This window comes from Syngnathus typhle, linkage group LG13 (assembly GCF_033458585.1).
Source record: "Syngnathus typhle isolate RoL2023-S1 ecotype Sweden linkage group LG13, RoL_Styp_1.0, whole genome shotgun sequence".
NCBI classification, from domain to species: Eukaryota; Metazoa; Chordata; class Actinopteri; order Syngnathiformes; family Syngnathidae; genus Syngnathus; species Syngnathus typhle.
Window position 1 is genome coordinate 7,084,001 of NC_083750.1, and position 18,641 is coordinate 7,102,641.

The 18,641-nt window shown below is 38.5% G+C and overlaps 1 protein-coding gene and 2 long non-coding RNA genes across 4 annotated transcripts; 2 read left to right on the plus strand and 1 right to left on the minus strand.

Moving 5' to 3' along the window:
• The first annotated feature begins 1,664 nt into the window (after positions 1-1,664).
• Positions 1,665-7,818, plus strand: LOC133165220 (uncharacterized). The gene is made up of 3 exons (XR_009717531.1): positions 1,665-1,888; positions 5,412-5,512; positions 5,895-7,818. It is a non-coding gene; the product is annotated as an uncharacterized LOC133165220 (long non-coding RNA).
• Positions 7,819-8,013: 195 nt separating this feature from the next.
• Positions 8,014-18,310, plus strand: LOC133165216 (uncharacterized). The gene is made up of 2 exons (XR_009717526.1): positions 8,014-15,830; positions 18,280-18,310. It is a non-coding gene; the product is annotated as an uncharacterized LOC133165216 (long non-coding RNA).
• LOC133165181 (claudin-7-like) lies at positions 16,305-18,323 on the minus strand. Of its 2 annotated transcripts, XM_061294669.1 has the most exons (4): positions 17,902-18,320; positions 17,169-17,333; positions 16,766-16,850; positions 16,305-16,694 (listed from the first exon to the last, which is right to left on the minus strand). In XM_061294669.1, exons 1-4 carry the CDS (start codon positions 18,122-18,124, stop codon positions 16,532-16,534), a joined length of 636 nt encoding a protein of 211 aa, XP_061150653.1. In that variant the 5' UTR covers positions 18,125-18,320; the 3' UTR covers positions 16,305-16,531. The 2 variants fall into 2 exon arrangements, with proteins under 2 accessions (XP_061150653.1, XP_061150654.1); XM_061294670.1 differs by lacking the exon at positions 17,169-17,333 and having other exon boundaries at positions 17,902-18,323.
• Between the last annotated feature and the right edge of the window lie 318 nt (positions 18,324-18,641).

The window sequence follows — 18,641 nt, forward strand, 5'->3', positions numbered from 1 at the left end:
TAATATGTGTCTTGAGATGTGTTTCAAAGGAGGTGGAAATTGTCTGGATAGTCAGATGAAGTATTTACACTTGTTACCATGTGCTCATACTCTGTTAACATTAGCCACCCAGTCAGCAATTTGAAATTATATGCCGTTTGATTACAGTTAATTTATTAGGGTTGGGTAATACTTCCTATTCATTACGCAATCTACTTCATACACTTGTCAATTAATTTGGTGAATTGCATGTACTGCAATTATGACGCAAACACACTCCAGTCTAATCAAATGTTTTACATAATGTTCAGAGCACATTAAGAGGTATAAACTATTGATGTTCCTGTTACTATGGCAACAAAAAGTCTACAGCTGGTTAATGTTTTCATCTAAGATGCTTTTACCCTGCTGTAATGTTAGAAATATAAAGAGGACAGCCGGGCAAAAACAATCAGAAGAATTACACCGCTGATGTTTTTTTTTTGTTTTTTTTTTAAGTGAGAGGCACATTTTGATGCTACTTTTATTAGTATTACAGTACAGAATCACAGAAATAAATATTGCATATTGCATTTTTATACATCAAGTTCCTCTCATTTTAATGTGTCTTGTAAATTTGACATACCGCTGTCAAATGTGAACGTTTTAAAAAAAAAAAAAAGTTAAAAAAAAAGACTTTTATATGAACAGAGTCTTCAAAATCAAAAAATCAGTTCTCTCTGCTCACAACCACTGTGATTATTTTTTTGGGTCACAAAACAAAACATTTCAAAGCCTCCGGTGGCTGAAAGATTCAACACTTTTCCATGCCAAGAAAACAAGACGCTGTAAAACGGTCACGCTGGACCACATGCTGCCTGGCAAGAAAATAAGTTCTCGCCCCATGCTCTTCCGCCTCTCTTGGAGTGCTGTGCATGCACTCGTGGCTGACAACGAGGCGCTCTTAAGTGGCCACACCAGCACATAGGAGAAAAGAGAAAATATATATATATATATATATATATATATATATTTATTTATTTATTATTTTTTTCCAAAGTCAAAGTCTGCTTTATTGTCAACGTCTTCACATGCCGAGACACACAAAGAGATTGAAATTACGTTTTCTCTATCCCACGGTGACAAGACATATTACATGATAGACATACAAGTAAATGACGCAATATAAAAAACAAGAAGGGACAAACAATAAATAATAAGAGTAATAATAAATAATAAATAAACAGATAACACAACAAATAAGAGCCAGTGTGCATACAGACAGTAAAAGTAATATATATATATATATAAAAAGGAGGGGGGGGGGTAATTTGTCTGTGTTAACAAGCGCACCCAACCCCCTGGAATGAACTCAGCTGACCCAGGGCTTAGACGCAGACGCATATCTACGTGCCTGTCCCAAAACATGACCCAGGCACATGGTTGCCTGACAGGGATCAAAGGTCATGTCAGTAAAATATGACTCTGAAACTAGTTTGGTCTTCACATAGCCAGAGGGGGGAAGGTATTCATTCCTCTTCAAGCAACCTTGCACTTGAGAGCAGAATTACAGCAATCAAAAAAAAAAAAAAATCCCACAACGTGACTACTTGTAAGAGTTTCTAAATGCCTGCCTTACGCCAAAAGTACTCTTAAAAGGGAACAGAACAATGATTTGAATAAACAAGCCCTCCAAATACCTGCCTTTTTTATTTATAGCATAGTAACCCAGTGCCTTTTTTTGTAGCCGTTGCCAAGGTGCATGTTGTTCACCGTGTTGAAACACTCCAGTGAGTATGGAAAGTCTATGCGAGCTGTGCGTTTTGAACTTTGAGCCTCTTTAATTACGTATGTCCAAAGCTTACAGGGAGTTGACTTGCAGGTGGTATGCAGCCTTTGCATCATTATTCACATGACCCTCATGCATCAAGTAAGTGCTACTGTTGCCTTCAAACAGGCTCTCGAAATGCAATTAACATTTACAGTTTTTAAAATGAATGTTGTTAAAACCCATCTGTTACGTTTCGTCGTTCTCCGAACCGTTTATCCTCACTAGGATGACAGAAAAAGAGAAACATAAAAATACGAAATGTAGAATGCATTAAAAATAAAATATAAAAATTAAACACAACCAATTACATTAAAATTTCACTTTTAATTGAGATAGTGATATAAACAAAACGACATTAACATCCAGAATTAACATTTAAAGAAAAATAATCTGCACAACCAAACGAATACATAAAATGGAAAAAAAAAAGTATGTTATGAAATAAAATAAATACAGAACCAAAAGTATTAAATTTAAATTAAAATAAAGAATTAAATACATTCAAACACACATTTGAAATGAACATTTAAATTTTAAATTAAAATTCACAGAACAGACACAACTATAATAACGTCAACAAGTATCAATGCATCTATTGTAACATACATATTCTAATCAATTTCATATCCTTGCTGACACAACTGGCAACTTCTCCTTTGCTGCTTTGACAACACTGCTCCAGACCACCATAGTGAACCGTAACAATTTTATTCTCCTCATTACAACTATAGAAACAACTATTTCTGTTGATGACAGCAAGTCAATTGTCAAGCAATGGACTGTCTGCTCAAAGTCAGCCATGTCTGTGGTGTATTGGCGTCCGCAGGGCACTCACAAGAATGGTGGCCTTGTTGTACATACCAAAGAATGCATGCTCACTCGTCGCCGGCTAAATGGATTAAGTTTGGAGTGGAAGGTTTAAGTGACGGATCCACACAATTAGTGCGTAACAAGCAGAGAGACAACAGTTTCTCTTTATCCTTTTATATGCCCTTTTGTAATGCTTTTTCCAGTACATTGAATAAATATCCGGCAAACAAAGAGTAAAAAAAAAAAAAAAAATCAACTGTTGAGCGTGTGCTTGATAAAAGAAAAAAGTCACTGTGAGGAATTGATCATACTGTACCTTGCTTATATGGATTGTTAAGCAATAAGCAATGCACAAAACAAACAAAAACACATTACACCCCCCTCCTTTTTTTTTTTTACTGTGGAAAAGTACCAGGGTACACCATGTCGACATGGCAGATTCCCCTGTTGTTTTACAGCAAAGCTCGTGGATTGGTTGGTGTTGGGGGGGGGGGGGGGCTGCCCGTGCATAAACAGGGGGTTGTGGTGTGTGTGTGTGTGTGTGTGTGTATATGCATATGTGTGTATGTGTTCATGCATGTGAGAGGCAGAGGGATTTTATTGATGTTTCCCTGGGCACCTCTCCAGTAGCTGAGGTTTGGACGCTTAGCGTCGTAATAGAGAAGCTGGTCACATATTTGGAGGGAGGGTAAATAATTTGGGCCATGTATTTTGTTTCAACAAGCTCGTTCAGCGCCACAAAGACTTCCGCGATTGAAAAATTAGGAATTTCTCTCGGTTTTTCAATCGGGTGATGAATTTCTCCGTCACTGTACTGAAGTAGATTTTCTATTTGACTTTTTATTTGCATATGACAACACAACATAAAAAAAGACAAATGTAAATGATATGAGATTATAATATTCTGATATGTAAGTGTAAATATCCATCCTGCACTATCTACTGTTTCAGCCCCTATTGAAGACAGGCAAAATGCTCGTTGTGATGTTAGTGAAAACATTGGAGGACTTCCTTGAAGCACATGTCCAACCTGTCATTATGGGGAACTGCTACCTCATAATAACAGGGTGGGCATATTCAAAATGTTCAGTATGATCAATGATGAGAATACAATATTCATGATTAAAATGACAACACAAGTACAAGTGTGGTTAGCTGAGTCGCTGCGGGTCGTACCATAATCACAGACGCAAGGGAAAATACGAAATAAATTGAAGGAAAAACATTTTTTGAAACCTCATTTGCTGATATGTGTGTAAATGTTTAGCCTTTTTTCTAATAAGAGCTGAGCATTTTAGTGTTTTTCATGATGACTGAGTGATTCCGATGTCATTTTGGCCGCGGCCTCTACAGCCAAATAGTTTGCCCCTTTGCTCCCGAACACTCTGTAGAAACTCCACACAAAGTGAGGTGGGCTGTTGTTTAATGTCACTGAAATGTAAACAGTGGCTCTGGAAGGTGCTGGAAGGTAGCCGGCTGTCGTGTTTACTGCATGTTTACTCAATGATCCAGGAGAAAGGCCAAGCGGGAGAGTGGGCGGAGGAAGAAATACTTCAAATAAGAGTCCATTTATTTCTGTTTCAGAGATAACACAAACATTTGGAAAAGGAAATTCTTGAAAGTAGAATTTCAATAGTTGTGTCAAAGTAATAGGTAGGATGGTCCCCTAGTGGTTCTAGCAGCCAGTTTTGAGGTTTAGATGTTTAAACGTATGTCTCCAGTCAACAGATGCGGTTCTATTTTCACAGTTCAAACGTGAAAGATGCTGGCTGGAATAGCATCCCTTTTTCCCAGGAGACACGCCCACAGCATCCAAGGGCCATTGTGTGTGTGTTGCCTGTTGGGTTCATTCAACACTTAGTTTAAATCGTCCATAAGTGTTCATGCTAGTGTGAATGGATGTTTGTCCCGTTTGCTGAAATTGCCAATGATAACGAGGGCTCTCCTTCTAAATGAGATGATTTTATCTCAGCTGAAGAAGCTCAGCAAGAACAGAGCTGACACTGTTGTCTTGCGGGTACAACTGCCTACTTCTCCCATGAAAGATGTCGTCAAATGACGAGCATGTGATTTTTCATTTCCGAAAAGGACAGATTCATCCCATTCCGCCCTCATGGTTGCTTTATTGATAGTAAATAATCCACGTTGAATTGACAGCACAAGGACACTTGAGGAAGCTTCCAGGCTGAAGGTGATGACCACAAACTGAAAGGCGGATAGATAGATAGATAGATAGATAGATAGATAGATAGATAGATAGATAGATAGATAGATAGATAGATAGATAGATAGATAGATAGATAGATAGATAGATAGATAGATAGATAGATAGATAGATAGATAGATAGATAGATAGATAGATAGATAGATAGATAGATAGATAGATAGATAGATAGATAGATAGATAGATAGATAGATAGATAGATAGATAGATAGATAGATAGATAGATAGATAGATAGATAGATAGATAGATAGATAGATAGATAGATAGATAGATAGATAGATAGATAGATAGATAGATAGATAGATAGATAGATAGATAGATAGATAGATAGATAGATAGATAGATAGATAGATAGATAGATAGATAGATAGATAGATAGATAGATAGATAGATAGATAGATAGATAGATAGATAGATAGATAGATAGATAGATAGAGACAGACAGACAGACAGACAGACACAGACGATTCTTACAAAAGCGTCACGCACCAGTTATATAAAAATAAACAAATAAAAAAAAATATCAATCATGTCAACCCACTTGATAATATTGAAATGTCTTCTCGTTTTTTCTGCGTAAATCACAGTCAGGTTCAGCTGCTTTCCGTGGAACATTCCTTGCACGTTCATGCCACAGATTCATCCTTGACCTCGAGCCAGGGTTACAACATAGGCAGGCCAGCGTGAGGTAAATATCACAGTGTCCTACCAGGGTGCGAGCTGCCTCGGACTTCTGCCAAATATTATATATCACCATGCAACCCGAACTCTGTATTTGAAAAGAGTGGTCAACGACAGGGCACATTTCTTTCTGTGAATCGACTCCATACTGATTTCATTGTGAGTTGCGAAAACACAAATTGCCGTTACAAGAGAACCTTTATGAAATTGAGTTTTCAGTGATTTCAACAACTATTTGATGTGCTTGTTATCACAGTTTGAAGTAAAAAAAAAAAACATCCTGGAGCGAGCAGTGTGCTACTGACGCAAGACTATCAGAAAAACAGGTTAACGTGTAATCTATGTCGTGTGTGTGTGTACGTGTGAACGTGTGTGTGCATGTTGCTCAGCAAATGTGGTGTCCTCCAGCGCTGGATTTGTGCCACCCTCTGCAAGATGGTGTGGAAGATTCACGTGGATTGCTTGACAGCTAAAAAACATGCACTACTCGTCCCAGGAATGCTGGTGCAACATGAAAAATGGAAAAAGCTCAAGTGTAGAGCACCAAGCACATGGCTTTGCCTCTAATCCTTCGTGTAACAACAAAGTTCGACTTTGACTTCAAGTTGTTGAGCGTCCTTGAAGCCTTTGAACAACTTGAAGTCTGCACGGGTAACACTTCATCACTCTCCGAAGCATTCGCGGAAACGAGCTTTTGCCGATGTCGAGTTGCAGTAGAGCCCACTCGAGAGACTGAATCTAAACTCTCCAATGTGAGTTATTCCTGAAACAAAATAGAATTTATGTCTTGTATACCTTTGGGACACCTTGTGTATTTACATTCTACTGCACAGGTGTCAAACTTGAGGCCCGGGGGCCACATCCGGCCTGCCATTTTATTTGAAAATAAATGAGATGTGTCAACTTCCATGACCCTTGTGCTAAAATCTGTACCATTTGTCATGTGTTATAAATTCAGTTTCTTAAGTGTCTCATTGCACAAGTATAAGCGTAGTATCATTATGGCGCTCCCAAAAAACCCCCATACTTCCCAAACCTCAAGACCACAAAATGATGCAACAGTTATTCCCGTATGAGTGGGTTGATTCTAAAGTATTTCACGTTCTTCCAGTCTGACGAGTAGTTTCACACTAGCGCTTGAGTTCCTTTTTCTCTGAAAGCATTGCATTTTTAAATTTTACCTCGAAAGGCCCTGACGAGCCAGGGAAATACGAGTCACAATATACCAACGAATTCAAAAGAAAGCACTTTGAGGAAAAATATTCCAGATGGGGGAAAACCTCAGTGAGCAAGTTATTGCCTAATTAAATATCATTTGAAAAGTTTGTGTTCAAAGGCTCCAGCTTTGCAAAACACGTGTTCAGTGTACGATGTTGTAGTGGGAAGTAGATGTTACGCTAGTCACAGTTCAACAAGCTGTTTATTACACACCCATAACCAGCTTCAGAAGTCGCTGCTATTGACCTTTCCTGGGTGGCCGGACGATCAATATGTGCACACTCTGTCCTGAATCAAGCGCTCGCTCACATGATTCAAGGTCAGGCTATAAATTGTGGCGAATCTAGTCGGAGGGCTCGGAGTTGAAAGAAGATAGCATATGTGGTGTTATATGCCTCGTAGCGCTGGTTAATTTATTATCTTGGGAGATGGATGATCATAGTGAGTGATATTGTAGGAATTTTTTTTTTTTTTCCTAATGTAGATTTGTGTGTGTTTCCTCAGTGTCTGTCTCACTTGTTGTTGTTGTTGTATCTGTTTTTCCATTGGCCCAAAGGGCAGTTGTGGATAAGCCCTGTAAACTGTGTTGTTTCCCATTACAATCTTTTTTAATTTTTTTTAATGCTTGTGTTTTCCTTGTCACGCTTAAGGCATAGACACAATGTTTTTCCATTTGAATGATTTTTTTTTTTTGCCTGAATCGCAATGGTCTAGAAGGGCACTTTGGGATTGAATGTGTGTCAGAAATTGCTCTACATTTTAACGGCCATGATATTTTCTTGTTTATTGTTATGCTGCCAAACTGCTGTGGTTTGAGGGACCACGAATGAATTGTCAGAATTTGCTCTGGATTTCCCCCCAAAAAATAATACCTCCATTCATTTTCTGCACTATTTGTCCTCATTAATATCATGGGTAAGCTATGGCCACTCTGCAGCTGGACCAAAAGTAGGTTACATTTTGGGCTGGTCACCATTCAGACCATATACTAGCTGGAATCACTGCCTAGTGTCACTTAAACTGTGCAGGGTCATTTTACGAGACAGCCATTGACCGATGGATTTCTGTTTTTGTGCTGACTTCGTGTTGAGATTAAATAAAGTTCGGCTCTAAAGATATCCCAGCATACATTTCGTCCCCTGACACAATGCATAGTCAAACAATGTACACGTTTTATGTTAAACAACTGCTGCCGTAAGAGAAATGGGAATTTTAAAAAAGCCCATCAAAAACCATGCCACAGGAGGACCATTCATCTTTGGGTCACGGGATGGAATTCCAGCTCGTCTCTTTAGTTTCACAAGCCCTGTCAAGGACCACACGTGAAACCTGAGCATGTGGTAAATAAGTCCCTCGCACAGCGGCGGCGGGGAGTTGTGATCATCAGTTCTTTGGTCACAAGCCAGCAGGGCCAGTGCCCCCGGCTTTGCATTCGACACCCCCAGGTGACAGACTTCCATGGCTGGCAAGTGTCTGCAGCCTGGATCACTTGTCCCCCGCGGGGTCAAAACACAGACTGACACCGATTTTCCTATTTCACTCTACCACTTGTCCTAACTTGATCCGACAAATATGTGTGAATATCCAGTATTTATTTAATAACGTGACAAAATCTGTAACAATTGAAATCACATGGCCAGATACAATATCATAATTAAATGCATGAATGTCTGCTTGTCTTTTGAGAGTTGATCTGTTATGCTCTGACCAACCAATCAAAGGACAGGAAAAATGAGAACCTTATTTTGGGCCAAGGCCAAATTTGAAATCTGATAAACAGTAGTCAGCCAGAACTACTGATTGTGAAGGCCCTGAAACGTTAACGTTGATGTGGCAACTCCGAGCAAAACGTTGTCGGCATCTCAGTAGCTGACAACAAAATGAATTGCTATATTTTTTTTCCAAGACGTTTGCTGTCCGTCATCTGAACGCTGACGATCCTCAATGCGGTCAGAGAGTTCACAAATAGTTTGCCGTCTGCACACAGGAGATCAGAGTGGGTTAGAAAGATCACATTCCTCTCCCAGAACACACGAGGATGGATATAATGCAGGGAGCTCTGCACATACATACGTAGGCCCAAACCAGAAATGGTTAACAAGAGGAATCAAGACTGACAAAGTCAGCTATAAAAATCATGACAATTTTTTTTTTATTTATTTTTTTTACAGCTGTCATGTTTGTCATGTTGCTTTGTGCAACCCTACAGAATACTTTTTGATTCTGTACTTCCTCTATGCCTTTCCTCTGAGGACATGAAGCCTCATTTTGTCTCTCGCAGTTGTGCTGAAACTTTGACTTCCAGTCGGAATTTGAGAGAGATTAACCCGAAAGCCTAATAATATCCCTAAGGTTTATATTTTTGCATCATTTTTTCTTTTAGATAAGCCTCCGCTCACTTGTGACACTTTTATATCAATTCTAGAAAATAAACAGCTAGGCATCCTGCTATTAGTGAAAAACACAGCTGAAAAGAACACATGAATATTATCTGAGGTCATCACATCTGGAATTCCACATCTCACAAATCATGATTTGTGAAGTGCAATGACAGTACATGCCCCCCTCCCTTCCCACAATAGCCACTCCTCCCATTTGGATGTGCAATGCTACATTCCTTGTCCTAAAGTAGCCCTGGACAATATGATTATGCACATCCCATCCTACGGATTGTTGAATAACTCTACAGAAGGCTCTTACGGACCTTCTCACGACTGCCCCTGTTTAAAAAAATGTTTTTTTTGGAACTTTCAGTGATCAATGTGAGACAGCGTGAAAGCAAGACGCTGTAATTCCTCTAAAATGATCTGTCATCTTCTTTCATCATTGGGGGAATGAAGATATCGCCCAAGACTTCAAAATGTCTTTCTTTGGATTGTTTTTCCGCTTATGAACTGGCAAAGGGCATCGGAATTGAGTGTGAAATAATGTCATCTGGCCCTAATTAAAGATAATTTCAGAAGAAGGAAAAAAAAAACAAAGAACAGCAGTGTGCTCACAGCCCTTAAATGGAATTGTTAAGGATTGATCAAAACTTCACGTTGTTACTGTGTGTCGTTGGAGCAAAAACCCACATGATCTTGGTTAATTTAATCAGATGGGAACACAGTGTCCACATGAGGCCCCCCGAGCCACGATGATCTTATTGTTCTTCACGTGAGCGTTTTTTTTTTTTTTTTTTTTAAATATACTCAGCATCTAATTTGAATTTATCCAAAGCTAACGGAAACAATTAAATGAATATAAAATGTGTCTAGAAATAAAAGTCTGATTTTCTCAAAAGAATTTTTATAACCACTGTACAATTGACGACATCAGAGACGTCCATCCGTTATTACAGAGCCTTCACGTCACCACGGCAACCAAAGCGCAGTTTGCAATTTAATAAATTGTAGGGGAATGGCAGCCCAATCGCAATTTCCAACAACAGCTACTTGAGGTTGCGATGGGAACATATTTTCAAGTAAAAGATTTCACAATTTCCTCTTCACTTTTCAACGGAGTTATCCACTCTGACAGATACATGTGGCTTCCTTGGTTTAGTTGATCTAAACAGATTATAGGAATTACACACTTGTCATCTCAGAAGAAGCCTTGTACTACTGCAACTACCAACGGTATGGCCACATTTGTTCAATCGCACATAAAATAAGTGGAAGGATAGATGGGAAAGAAAAAGGCACCTTACTTTGTGTATTCAATGTACTTTTTCCTGACGCATCATTGCGGTCCAACTTGGATAAAAAAAAGCTAAGATGAGGGAAAAAAATAAATAATTTTGAAAACCTTTCTGTGTTATTTGCTTCTTTTAACAGACAAACCATCAAGTTTTGATAAAACAGCTTTATTTATTTTCAAAAGTTTATTCCCTCCATTTTGTAGCCTTTCTTCTGCTTAGATTGCTTTGTACTTCCAATACGTGTCTGTTTTTTTATTTCTTCATTCTCTATATGTTGCCATGTCTATCAAATCTGCCCAGGGCCTTCAGAATCAGCAGTGCTGGCCCATGTAAAATGGGACAAATCTGCCAAAACCACAGTGGTTGCCTTTTTTAACTCGCAATTCAATTGCCAGGTCGTACGAGTTGCTTCATCCCAAAACATACATTTGTAAAGATGGCTTTCCAAGACTACAAACATGTAAAACCGCAAGTCAGTCTTCTTTGTGTTTATTCAGTTTATTCAGGCTTAACTAGAAAATAGTCTTTGTTTTGAAATAGTAGAGCAGAATGAAATGACTCCTTCAAATCAGTCAGCAGCTTCTCGGAGGAAACGCAACAGTGAGAGCAGTGAAGACAGCATGTGCTCGCATCCTAAAATGATATCTGGCGCTCTGTGTGTCTTATGATGACAACCACGTGTCAGTCCCGTGGCGCCTTTGCAGTAGTTGTACAACCGTTGAGGTGAATCATTTTCATGTTTCTCTCAAGACACAAAGAAACAAAAGCCTGTTAAAACAACAAATCCTGGGTGACATACTTTTTATGTACCATATTTTTCGGACTATAAGGCGCACCGGACCATAAGGTACTCCTTCAATGAATGGCCCATTTTAAAACGTTGTCCTTATATAAGCACCGGACTATAAGGCGCACCATTAATGCATCATGTCAGATTTTGAATCCAAATCAAATCATTCTCTATTTTAGCTTCTTTATTTCAACTTCAGAACAACTAATTACTTTATAATCACAAAATAATGATCCATAGTCTTTTTGATTTATGATTGATAGTCTTCAGCGTGCCAATTATGATTGATTTCATGACACAATGCTTCGGGCCAGTTTAAATTTAGGAATTTGGTCCATATATAAGGCGCACCGGACTATAAGGCACACTGTCGGCTTTTGAGAAAGTTTTAGGTATTTAAGTGCGCCTTATAGTCCAGAAAATACGGTAATTATTGTTTATTTTATAAAAATAATCACCAAAATATCACAACATTGCAAAACCAATCAAATGTATACATTTTATTGACGTGTTGAAAGATTAATTTCTTCACTCCAAGTGTGTTTGGAATAGTTTTAAGCAACAGGAAATAATAAACACAATAGTTGTGTGTCACAGACTACAAACAAAATAACTGCAAAATTTATGACTACTATTGTCCTTGCCACTGGCACAGCCAAATTTTCCTTGCTGGTTATTGACAGAGCCAGCGTACTGGTAATTAATTTGGTCCTGTCAGGTGAGTGATAACGTGCAACTATTTTGCCACCATGGATATGAAATACAAAACAACAATTATTATTCATCCAATGTTTTCTGGCAAAGCATTATCTGGATTTACAGTTCCGTCAATGTGATTAGTGCTTTACATTAGGAATGGGCGAGTACCTATACCACGTGTGGTTTAGTAGAGATAACTGGCTGGTATCGGTACTCGCAATATCGGCTGCCCTCCTGTGGTGTTTTTTTTTTTCAGACATGAGACATAAGAAATGAAAAATCTGATCATTTTTGTGAAAGCTCATGAATCAAAATCTGAAAGTTTCATTGTTTGTCGTATTTCAAACCCATTGTGGAGGTAAACGCTTAAAGGCAAAAAATACTTGCAGCTGCAGTTGCACATAATACGTGGCAAAAGTAATTTGGAGCTGTTTCCACAGTGGCAGATAAAACCAAATTATTAGTGAGCCTGTGTATCTACTTGTCAATGCTTTAAGCTTGCTGCAGTTCTACATGGAAAACAGTCATATCACCTTTGCTATGTAACAGATGTTGACATGAAATGAATCAAGAGTCTGTGTTAAGCATGTGAATATTCTTACAGAAGGACTGTAATTTGAAACCATCTGACCCAAGTTTACAGTCAGCACATAGTACGTTAATGATCAACTAGAGTACTGTGTAGCTCCAGGCTCAGTGGAAATGACACAATATATTATTAATCCAACTTTATGCATTGCTATTTGTGTTGTGATTCACGGTATTGTCCTTTTTTTGTTTATGAATCATGCAAAAATGCAGAATATATAGTAGGTGAATGTCTTTCATCTTTCATGGTGTCTGAGGTCAATAACAGTAATGTATTCATTTAAAAATCTCTGTGGTGTACAAACATCAGTTTTCTATATAGTAGTATGTATTGCAGTTGTGAGTCACGGGGAGGTGGAACTAATCCCAGCTGACCGTTACAAATTTGATTCAAGCTTTTTTTCCCCTCTAAATCGGAGACAAACATTTAACCCTCGGCGAAATTCGACACGTACTAATCAATCTACTTGTTCAATTGCCATGCTAAGTTGTTTTTCTTTTCTTTTCTTTTTTCTTTTCATCGGATCCACACACAAATGGGCCAAGAGAGAATCCTGGCAAGGCTTAAAAAAAAAACTTTTTAAAGTGTGTCACAGTCGTACAAAACAAACCTGTTAAGCCGAAGATGACCGGTTGGTAAATTATTTATTTTAGCAAGTCTTGTGGTGCCACTTGAGAGACAATGTGACAGATTCATTGATAAATTACACACTTAACAAAAATAAAAGTTTTTATGTTATCAGATGTCAAATGAGAATCAAAATATGCACGGTTAAATGACCACTATTGTGCAAAGTACTAATACAATCATAAACCATACTGCTGATTTATAATGACCACCGCACATGTACCCACATGCACGATCATGTTACATAAGCGACTGTTCACTAGTTAAATCATTCAACAAAAACAAACTAGCTTCACATGAGGTTCATCTGCAGCATCAGTAAGCTTTCCAGCCCGAATAACATGCTGGCTAGATGAAACTTCGAACTAACCTAACAACAGCACTAAGTTTCCACCAGTGAGTCACCCCGCTCACTCTTTGTTTGATCTTCTGCCCTCTGGGAAGAGGTACAGGAGCACCACCAAACTCTCCAACAGCTTCATACTCCAGGCTGTTAGGATCCTGAACTCTCTCCCCCTTTCTGCGTAGCGTCCTGTATTTTGCGCTATGCTTACTGTCTGCTGTATGCACACTAGCTCAGTTTTGCTCCTCTTATTTATTGTGTTATTTGTTTATTATTTATTCATGACTCATATTTATTATTTATTATTTATTGTCGGCGAAGTTAAAAATGCTGAAATGAATATTTAAATGTTCTAATCGTATTATATTTATTAATAATTTCATATCATACGTAGAATCAAATGATCTGTTTAACTAGAATTGCCGACAATTCTAGCAAAGGTTGCCAAGTTCGTGAGATCGACATTTAAGACAAAAAAGTACTTGTCAAAAATTGTCTTCGGGCATTATTTCAAGAAGCAAAAAAACAAGTATGACATGTTCACGTGGGCCAAAGGATTTTTTTTTTTTTTTTTTTTACTGTTTTGGTGTGCTCCCGTCAAAAATATATTGCTGTCGCATCGTTTCAAAAGGAGAATATTGGGCTGATGTGTTAGTTGTTGACATACAATATGGCTGTATTTGCAGCCAGAATTTCACCTACATATAACCCCAGACTGTCAAAAAATGTCAAATGCCAAACTACCTCATTCTTTCAGTTTTGAGAGATGTTTTTACTTTACAAGACATCATTGATTTTCCTAACATTTCAACATTTGCTGAAGCAAAAACTGTGAGCACACAACTCTGGTATGACCCTGGTTTTTTTTTTCTTTTGGACAGTTCTACTCTCCCAGCAATGCACTTCGGAGTGTGTGGTTCCACGGTTCCAGCAGAAGGAATTAACAGATCGAGTTGATTTGACCTAAGAGATTATGCTTCTTTTGGATCCGTGTCACAACATGACACAGACCACTCACCTCGGTAGTAGTCCGGCTGCAGATATTTTTGGTTCACATGGGGCCGGTTACGTAAGGATCCCAATTCAATTAGGGAGGAAACTCAGCTAACTGCTTTGTATTGTTTTAATCAAAGGTTCTGCCTTGAGAAATTTGTGTCTAACCTAATTTGACCTTAAATTGAAAAATAAAGTAAAGATATGTTCAAATCTAATGCAAGGAAAGTGCTTTAAATTATTTCCCAATAAATTCTCAGTAGCTCAAAACTCAGGTTTTATACTTTCCCATTCCAGCAGTCTTGCTTGTCTTTATTACAGGAAAAGAGCCTTCAGATCCTTTTTTCTTTTTTCTTTTTTTTTTTCGATCAAACATCTTTTACCAAATTAGAGGGACTCTTTCGAAGGCGTAACAAGTTATAAGAATGACGTAGGATTTTCTAAATTCATTTGGTAAATAACATTTACTATGTTCTTCACTTATTAAACTTTGACTTCAATACAATAACTTTTATTAGTCCCACAACGGGGATATTTGCGGTAGTAAAAATGTTGTATAATAGTATTAAATACGTACTTACAAGTAATTTGCAGTAATTTAATAACGGAATAATATGACTTTGTCCTCGTATGAAAAAAAAACCTTTATTCTCGGGTCATCGTGGTTGTTACAGTGTACTGGTTGTAGAATTATAAAGGGGTCCTTAGAAATTTCTCTGGCCCCAAAATGTTTGAGAACTACGTATGACCTACTAAAATCAGTTATTGAAAATGTGTCCTTTGTTGCCCTCTATCGGAAGTTTTAAATCATTATCATTTGGGGGTTGCACTCGAAGTCGATTGACGTCACTTAATATTCAAGTTGATTCAAATTGAGGCAATTGATGACTATCATATTGTCTTTTCTCTATTTTTCTGAGTACTCCCAAATGATTGTGGTGAGTTTCAAAATAAGCAGTACTACGGAGGAGTATCAGAGCTGCAAATAAAATAAAATAAATCATACTATATTTTAAATAGATACTATGAAAATATGATATAGAAATACCCCTTTTCAAACTGCTAAAACAAATCTCCATAATTATTTTAGCAGTCCAATTCAGAAAGTGCAACTCATCCAGATGTATTCAAATTACTAACTGATCAATCAAGGTCTAACCAGATGGGGGCGCTCTCTGCAGCAGACACCATTGGAACTTTTGCAAACTACATTTTGTACTTTCCTCTTTCATTGAAAATGTTTTGTGCTTGTTCGTTTCCGGTACCTTGCGGTGAAAAGAAATCTGAGTTCTGTTTTTGAAATAGAAGCGTGGGATCAGGTTCTTTCTGTCAGATAGTTGAATCTTGAAGTGAACAGGCATGCTTGGACAGGAATGGACGGACTGAGGTATGTATGCTTGTCAGGTGCCCTTCCCATTTTGCTGACTTTCGACCCCAGAGGCTCCACATTACTACAGTAGCAACTAATGCATTTTTCTTAGGTCACAATTGGAATAACATGCAACTCTCGTATGTACTGAAATTGCTGGCTTTTATAATTGGACGTATTCCTGTTCTCTAGTTTCTACACTCAAGGAAACTTTGACTCAGTGTTCTTTGTGTTATTTTTTAATGGCCTGCTGCGTTCACAAATTTACCATTGAGGGTGATAATAAATACAAATATTAATTGACATCTTTGATATCAGTTAATTCTCATGGTTGGATTTGCCGTCCCATACACCAAATAAAAAAATCAGTAAATCCTCATGTTAATTGTGTCTTCTGCCACCTAGCGGAAGAGTATATAATAGTTCTGTCTGTCATTATAAATTGCTGGTATAGATTGACAAAGATATGTGATTTGTCGTAACTACAAATGATCCATAGCAAATATTGCTTTATTGATGTAAACTCATCCAGTTAGTTGTCGCCAGTGTACATGAGAATGATAATAAAAATGATGCTTATGTTCGGGCTGTCCTATTTAAAATAAAAACAAAGGTACCGCAAATGAACAGACTGTGTGACACATATCAATATACATCTTGCACAATAAATCCTACATAACAACCTACAATGGCCCGTTTGTTCTGCTTAGAAAGCCAATCTACACGTAGTCTTTGCCCGAGTTGCTGGCCGGGTTTGTTCGTGGGTAGCGTGAAGCTTTGCCCGAGTCGTTTTTGGAGCAGTTGCAGCACAGGAAGCCTCCCCCGATCATGATGAGGCTTGCAGCTCCCCATCCCACATACAGGGCGCTTCCAAATTCATACCTGCCATGACATCACAAACGTTTAACATCGCAGCAGCATAAAAGCATCATTGTGAATTCCAGTGAGCTCACCTGGAATTGGTCGGTGTGAACGGGTTGTAAAATTCCTGGGCTATTCTGTGGCCGTACCAAGATGTTCCCACCAGAGCAAGCAGACCTTAAAGCAGGAGGCAATAATAATAATGTAAGCTCATTTAAGCTCTGCATTATACCCTCAGAGGTGGCAAAAATAGCCACACTGTATTTTTCAATCATATAACGGACGGGGAATAGCCCATCTCTGAATTTCTTTCTTAAATCTGTTGAATCATTGCTGTAAATGTTGTCTGCTTTACTTCCATCTATCTACGTCTCGTGGTGACTGCTATCCTAATAACAATAACAACGATCCGTGAATGTATTTAACAACTAATAAATGGTGAATTAAAAGTAATCCCCACCCACCACTGAGAAGCATGTGTTTAAAACAAATCACCAGCTATAATCAGGATGATTCCGCTACTTAAAGCCACTTTGTTTTTCTGCTCCGGCTGGTCTGCCAAACACGTGGTGCACTTCATGCCCATCGTTGCCACCAAGAGGGCAATCAAGCAGATAAAGATGGCCGCCAACATCAGTCCTCGTGTGCCCAAAACAATGCCTGGGGGGGGCAAACACACAGTAGCTTGTTTTCGAGGCAACATTTGTTCATTTGCAAAAACAGACTTGAAAGCACTTAATTCTGTCGCTAATGTGATTAGCGAATCATCCAAATATACATTCCACTCCCAGTAAGGCTGATATAGTAAAAACTTTGCCTCTTAAAAAAAACAGTATTGGTTTTTTTTCCAACATCATCCCGTTATCACAGATTTTATCGCAGGGTCGGAAAGATGATGTCATAAGGAAGTTTCTTCCATCTTCAAACCCATATTATTCACTGTGTTCCTCTTCCCCGCCCACCTCTCAGACCTTTTGAAGAGCCAGTGCTTGGTATTTGACTGACATGTCTCTGCATGCATACCCGCTGCACCTTTTTTGTTGCCTCAAGGAAGGTTGGAATGATCTTTGAATCTTTAATTGAACATGTAATCATCCTCAATGGTCATTCCGAATTGAGACAAATTCTAATACTCTGCTCTTTTTAAGGTGGTTTAGTTGACCCATATTTGTGAGAGGAAAATGTAAAGCAAAAAAATACAAATCTAAATAATGCAATGGAACCTCACCTGGTAGTTGGAGAATTGAATCATACACTTTGCACTGAACTTGGCCCGTGCTCTGTGCTGCACATGACTTCCAAAGGCCTTCATAAAGCGCCTGAGCTGTAACAATGTTGTCTCCAGCGTACGATGAAGCCTTCCATTCCACCATGATGGTGGATGCGATGGCGCCAATGAAGCCCAGAAAGGCTAGTGAGAAGCCAAGAAGTTGTATTCCAGAATTGGCCATGTTCAAAATCAAGAGCAAAAATACTAATACAAAAGGGGGAGGAAAAATCAATTCAAATCCAGGATTTCAAAATTCCATGGGAGAAAAACTCAAGTAATGAGACAGATGTTTTGGTGATGTGAGTCTTTCTTTGTAACACTATTTTCTTTCCCTAGGTGTGCATCATAGGGAGTGACCTGGAGAAAAGGGAGGGTCGACCCTCAAAGCTCTACAGTACAGGTAAAAGATGTTTGTACGCCCCCTAGTGGAGATAAACGGTATCCCGCGAGTCCCTGGCTCTCCCACAAATGTAATCTGATTACAAAACACCACGCCCCTCCCATATTAGGCTGAATTTTGAAACCTTAATCAGAATCAGTTTTATTGGTGAAGTTTGTGCATGCCATTTGGACAATTTAGGCACACACGTGACATTTGTTTACACTTCGGTCGGGATTCGAACTCGATCGTCTACCAGACGAGATGCCTCTCGCGAGACAATTGTTTATCGCGATGGTTCGGGCGCTTCCACTATCCG

Excerpts from the sequence above, each read along its gene's own strand:
- LOC133165181 (XM_061294669.1), bottom strand. The coding sequence starts at position 18,124 with ATGGCCAATTCTGGAATACAACTTCTTGGCTTCTCACTAGCCTTTCTG. Across the intron at positions 16,851-17,168 it reads AATCATCCTGATTATAGCTG|GTCTGCTTGCTCTGGTGGGA; the intron begins GTGATTTGTTTT and ends TCCTGCTTTAAG. Across the intron at positions 16,695-16,765 it reads TTCACACCGACCAATTCCAG|GTATGAATTTGGAAGCGCCC; the intron begins GTGAGCTCACTG and ends ATGTCATGGCAG.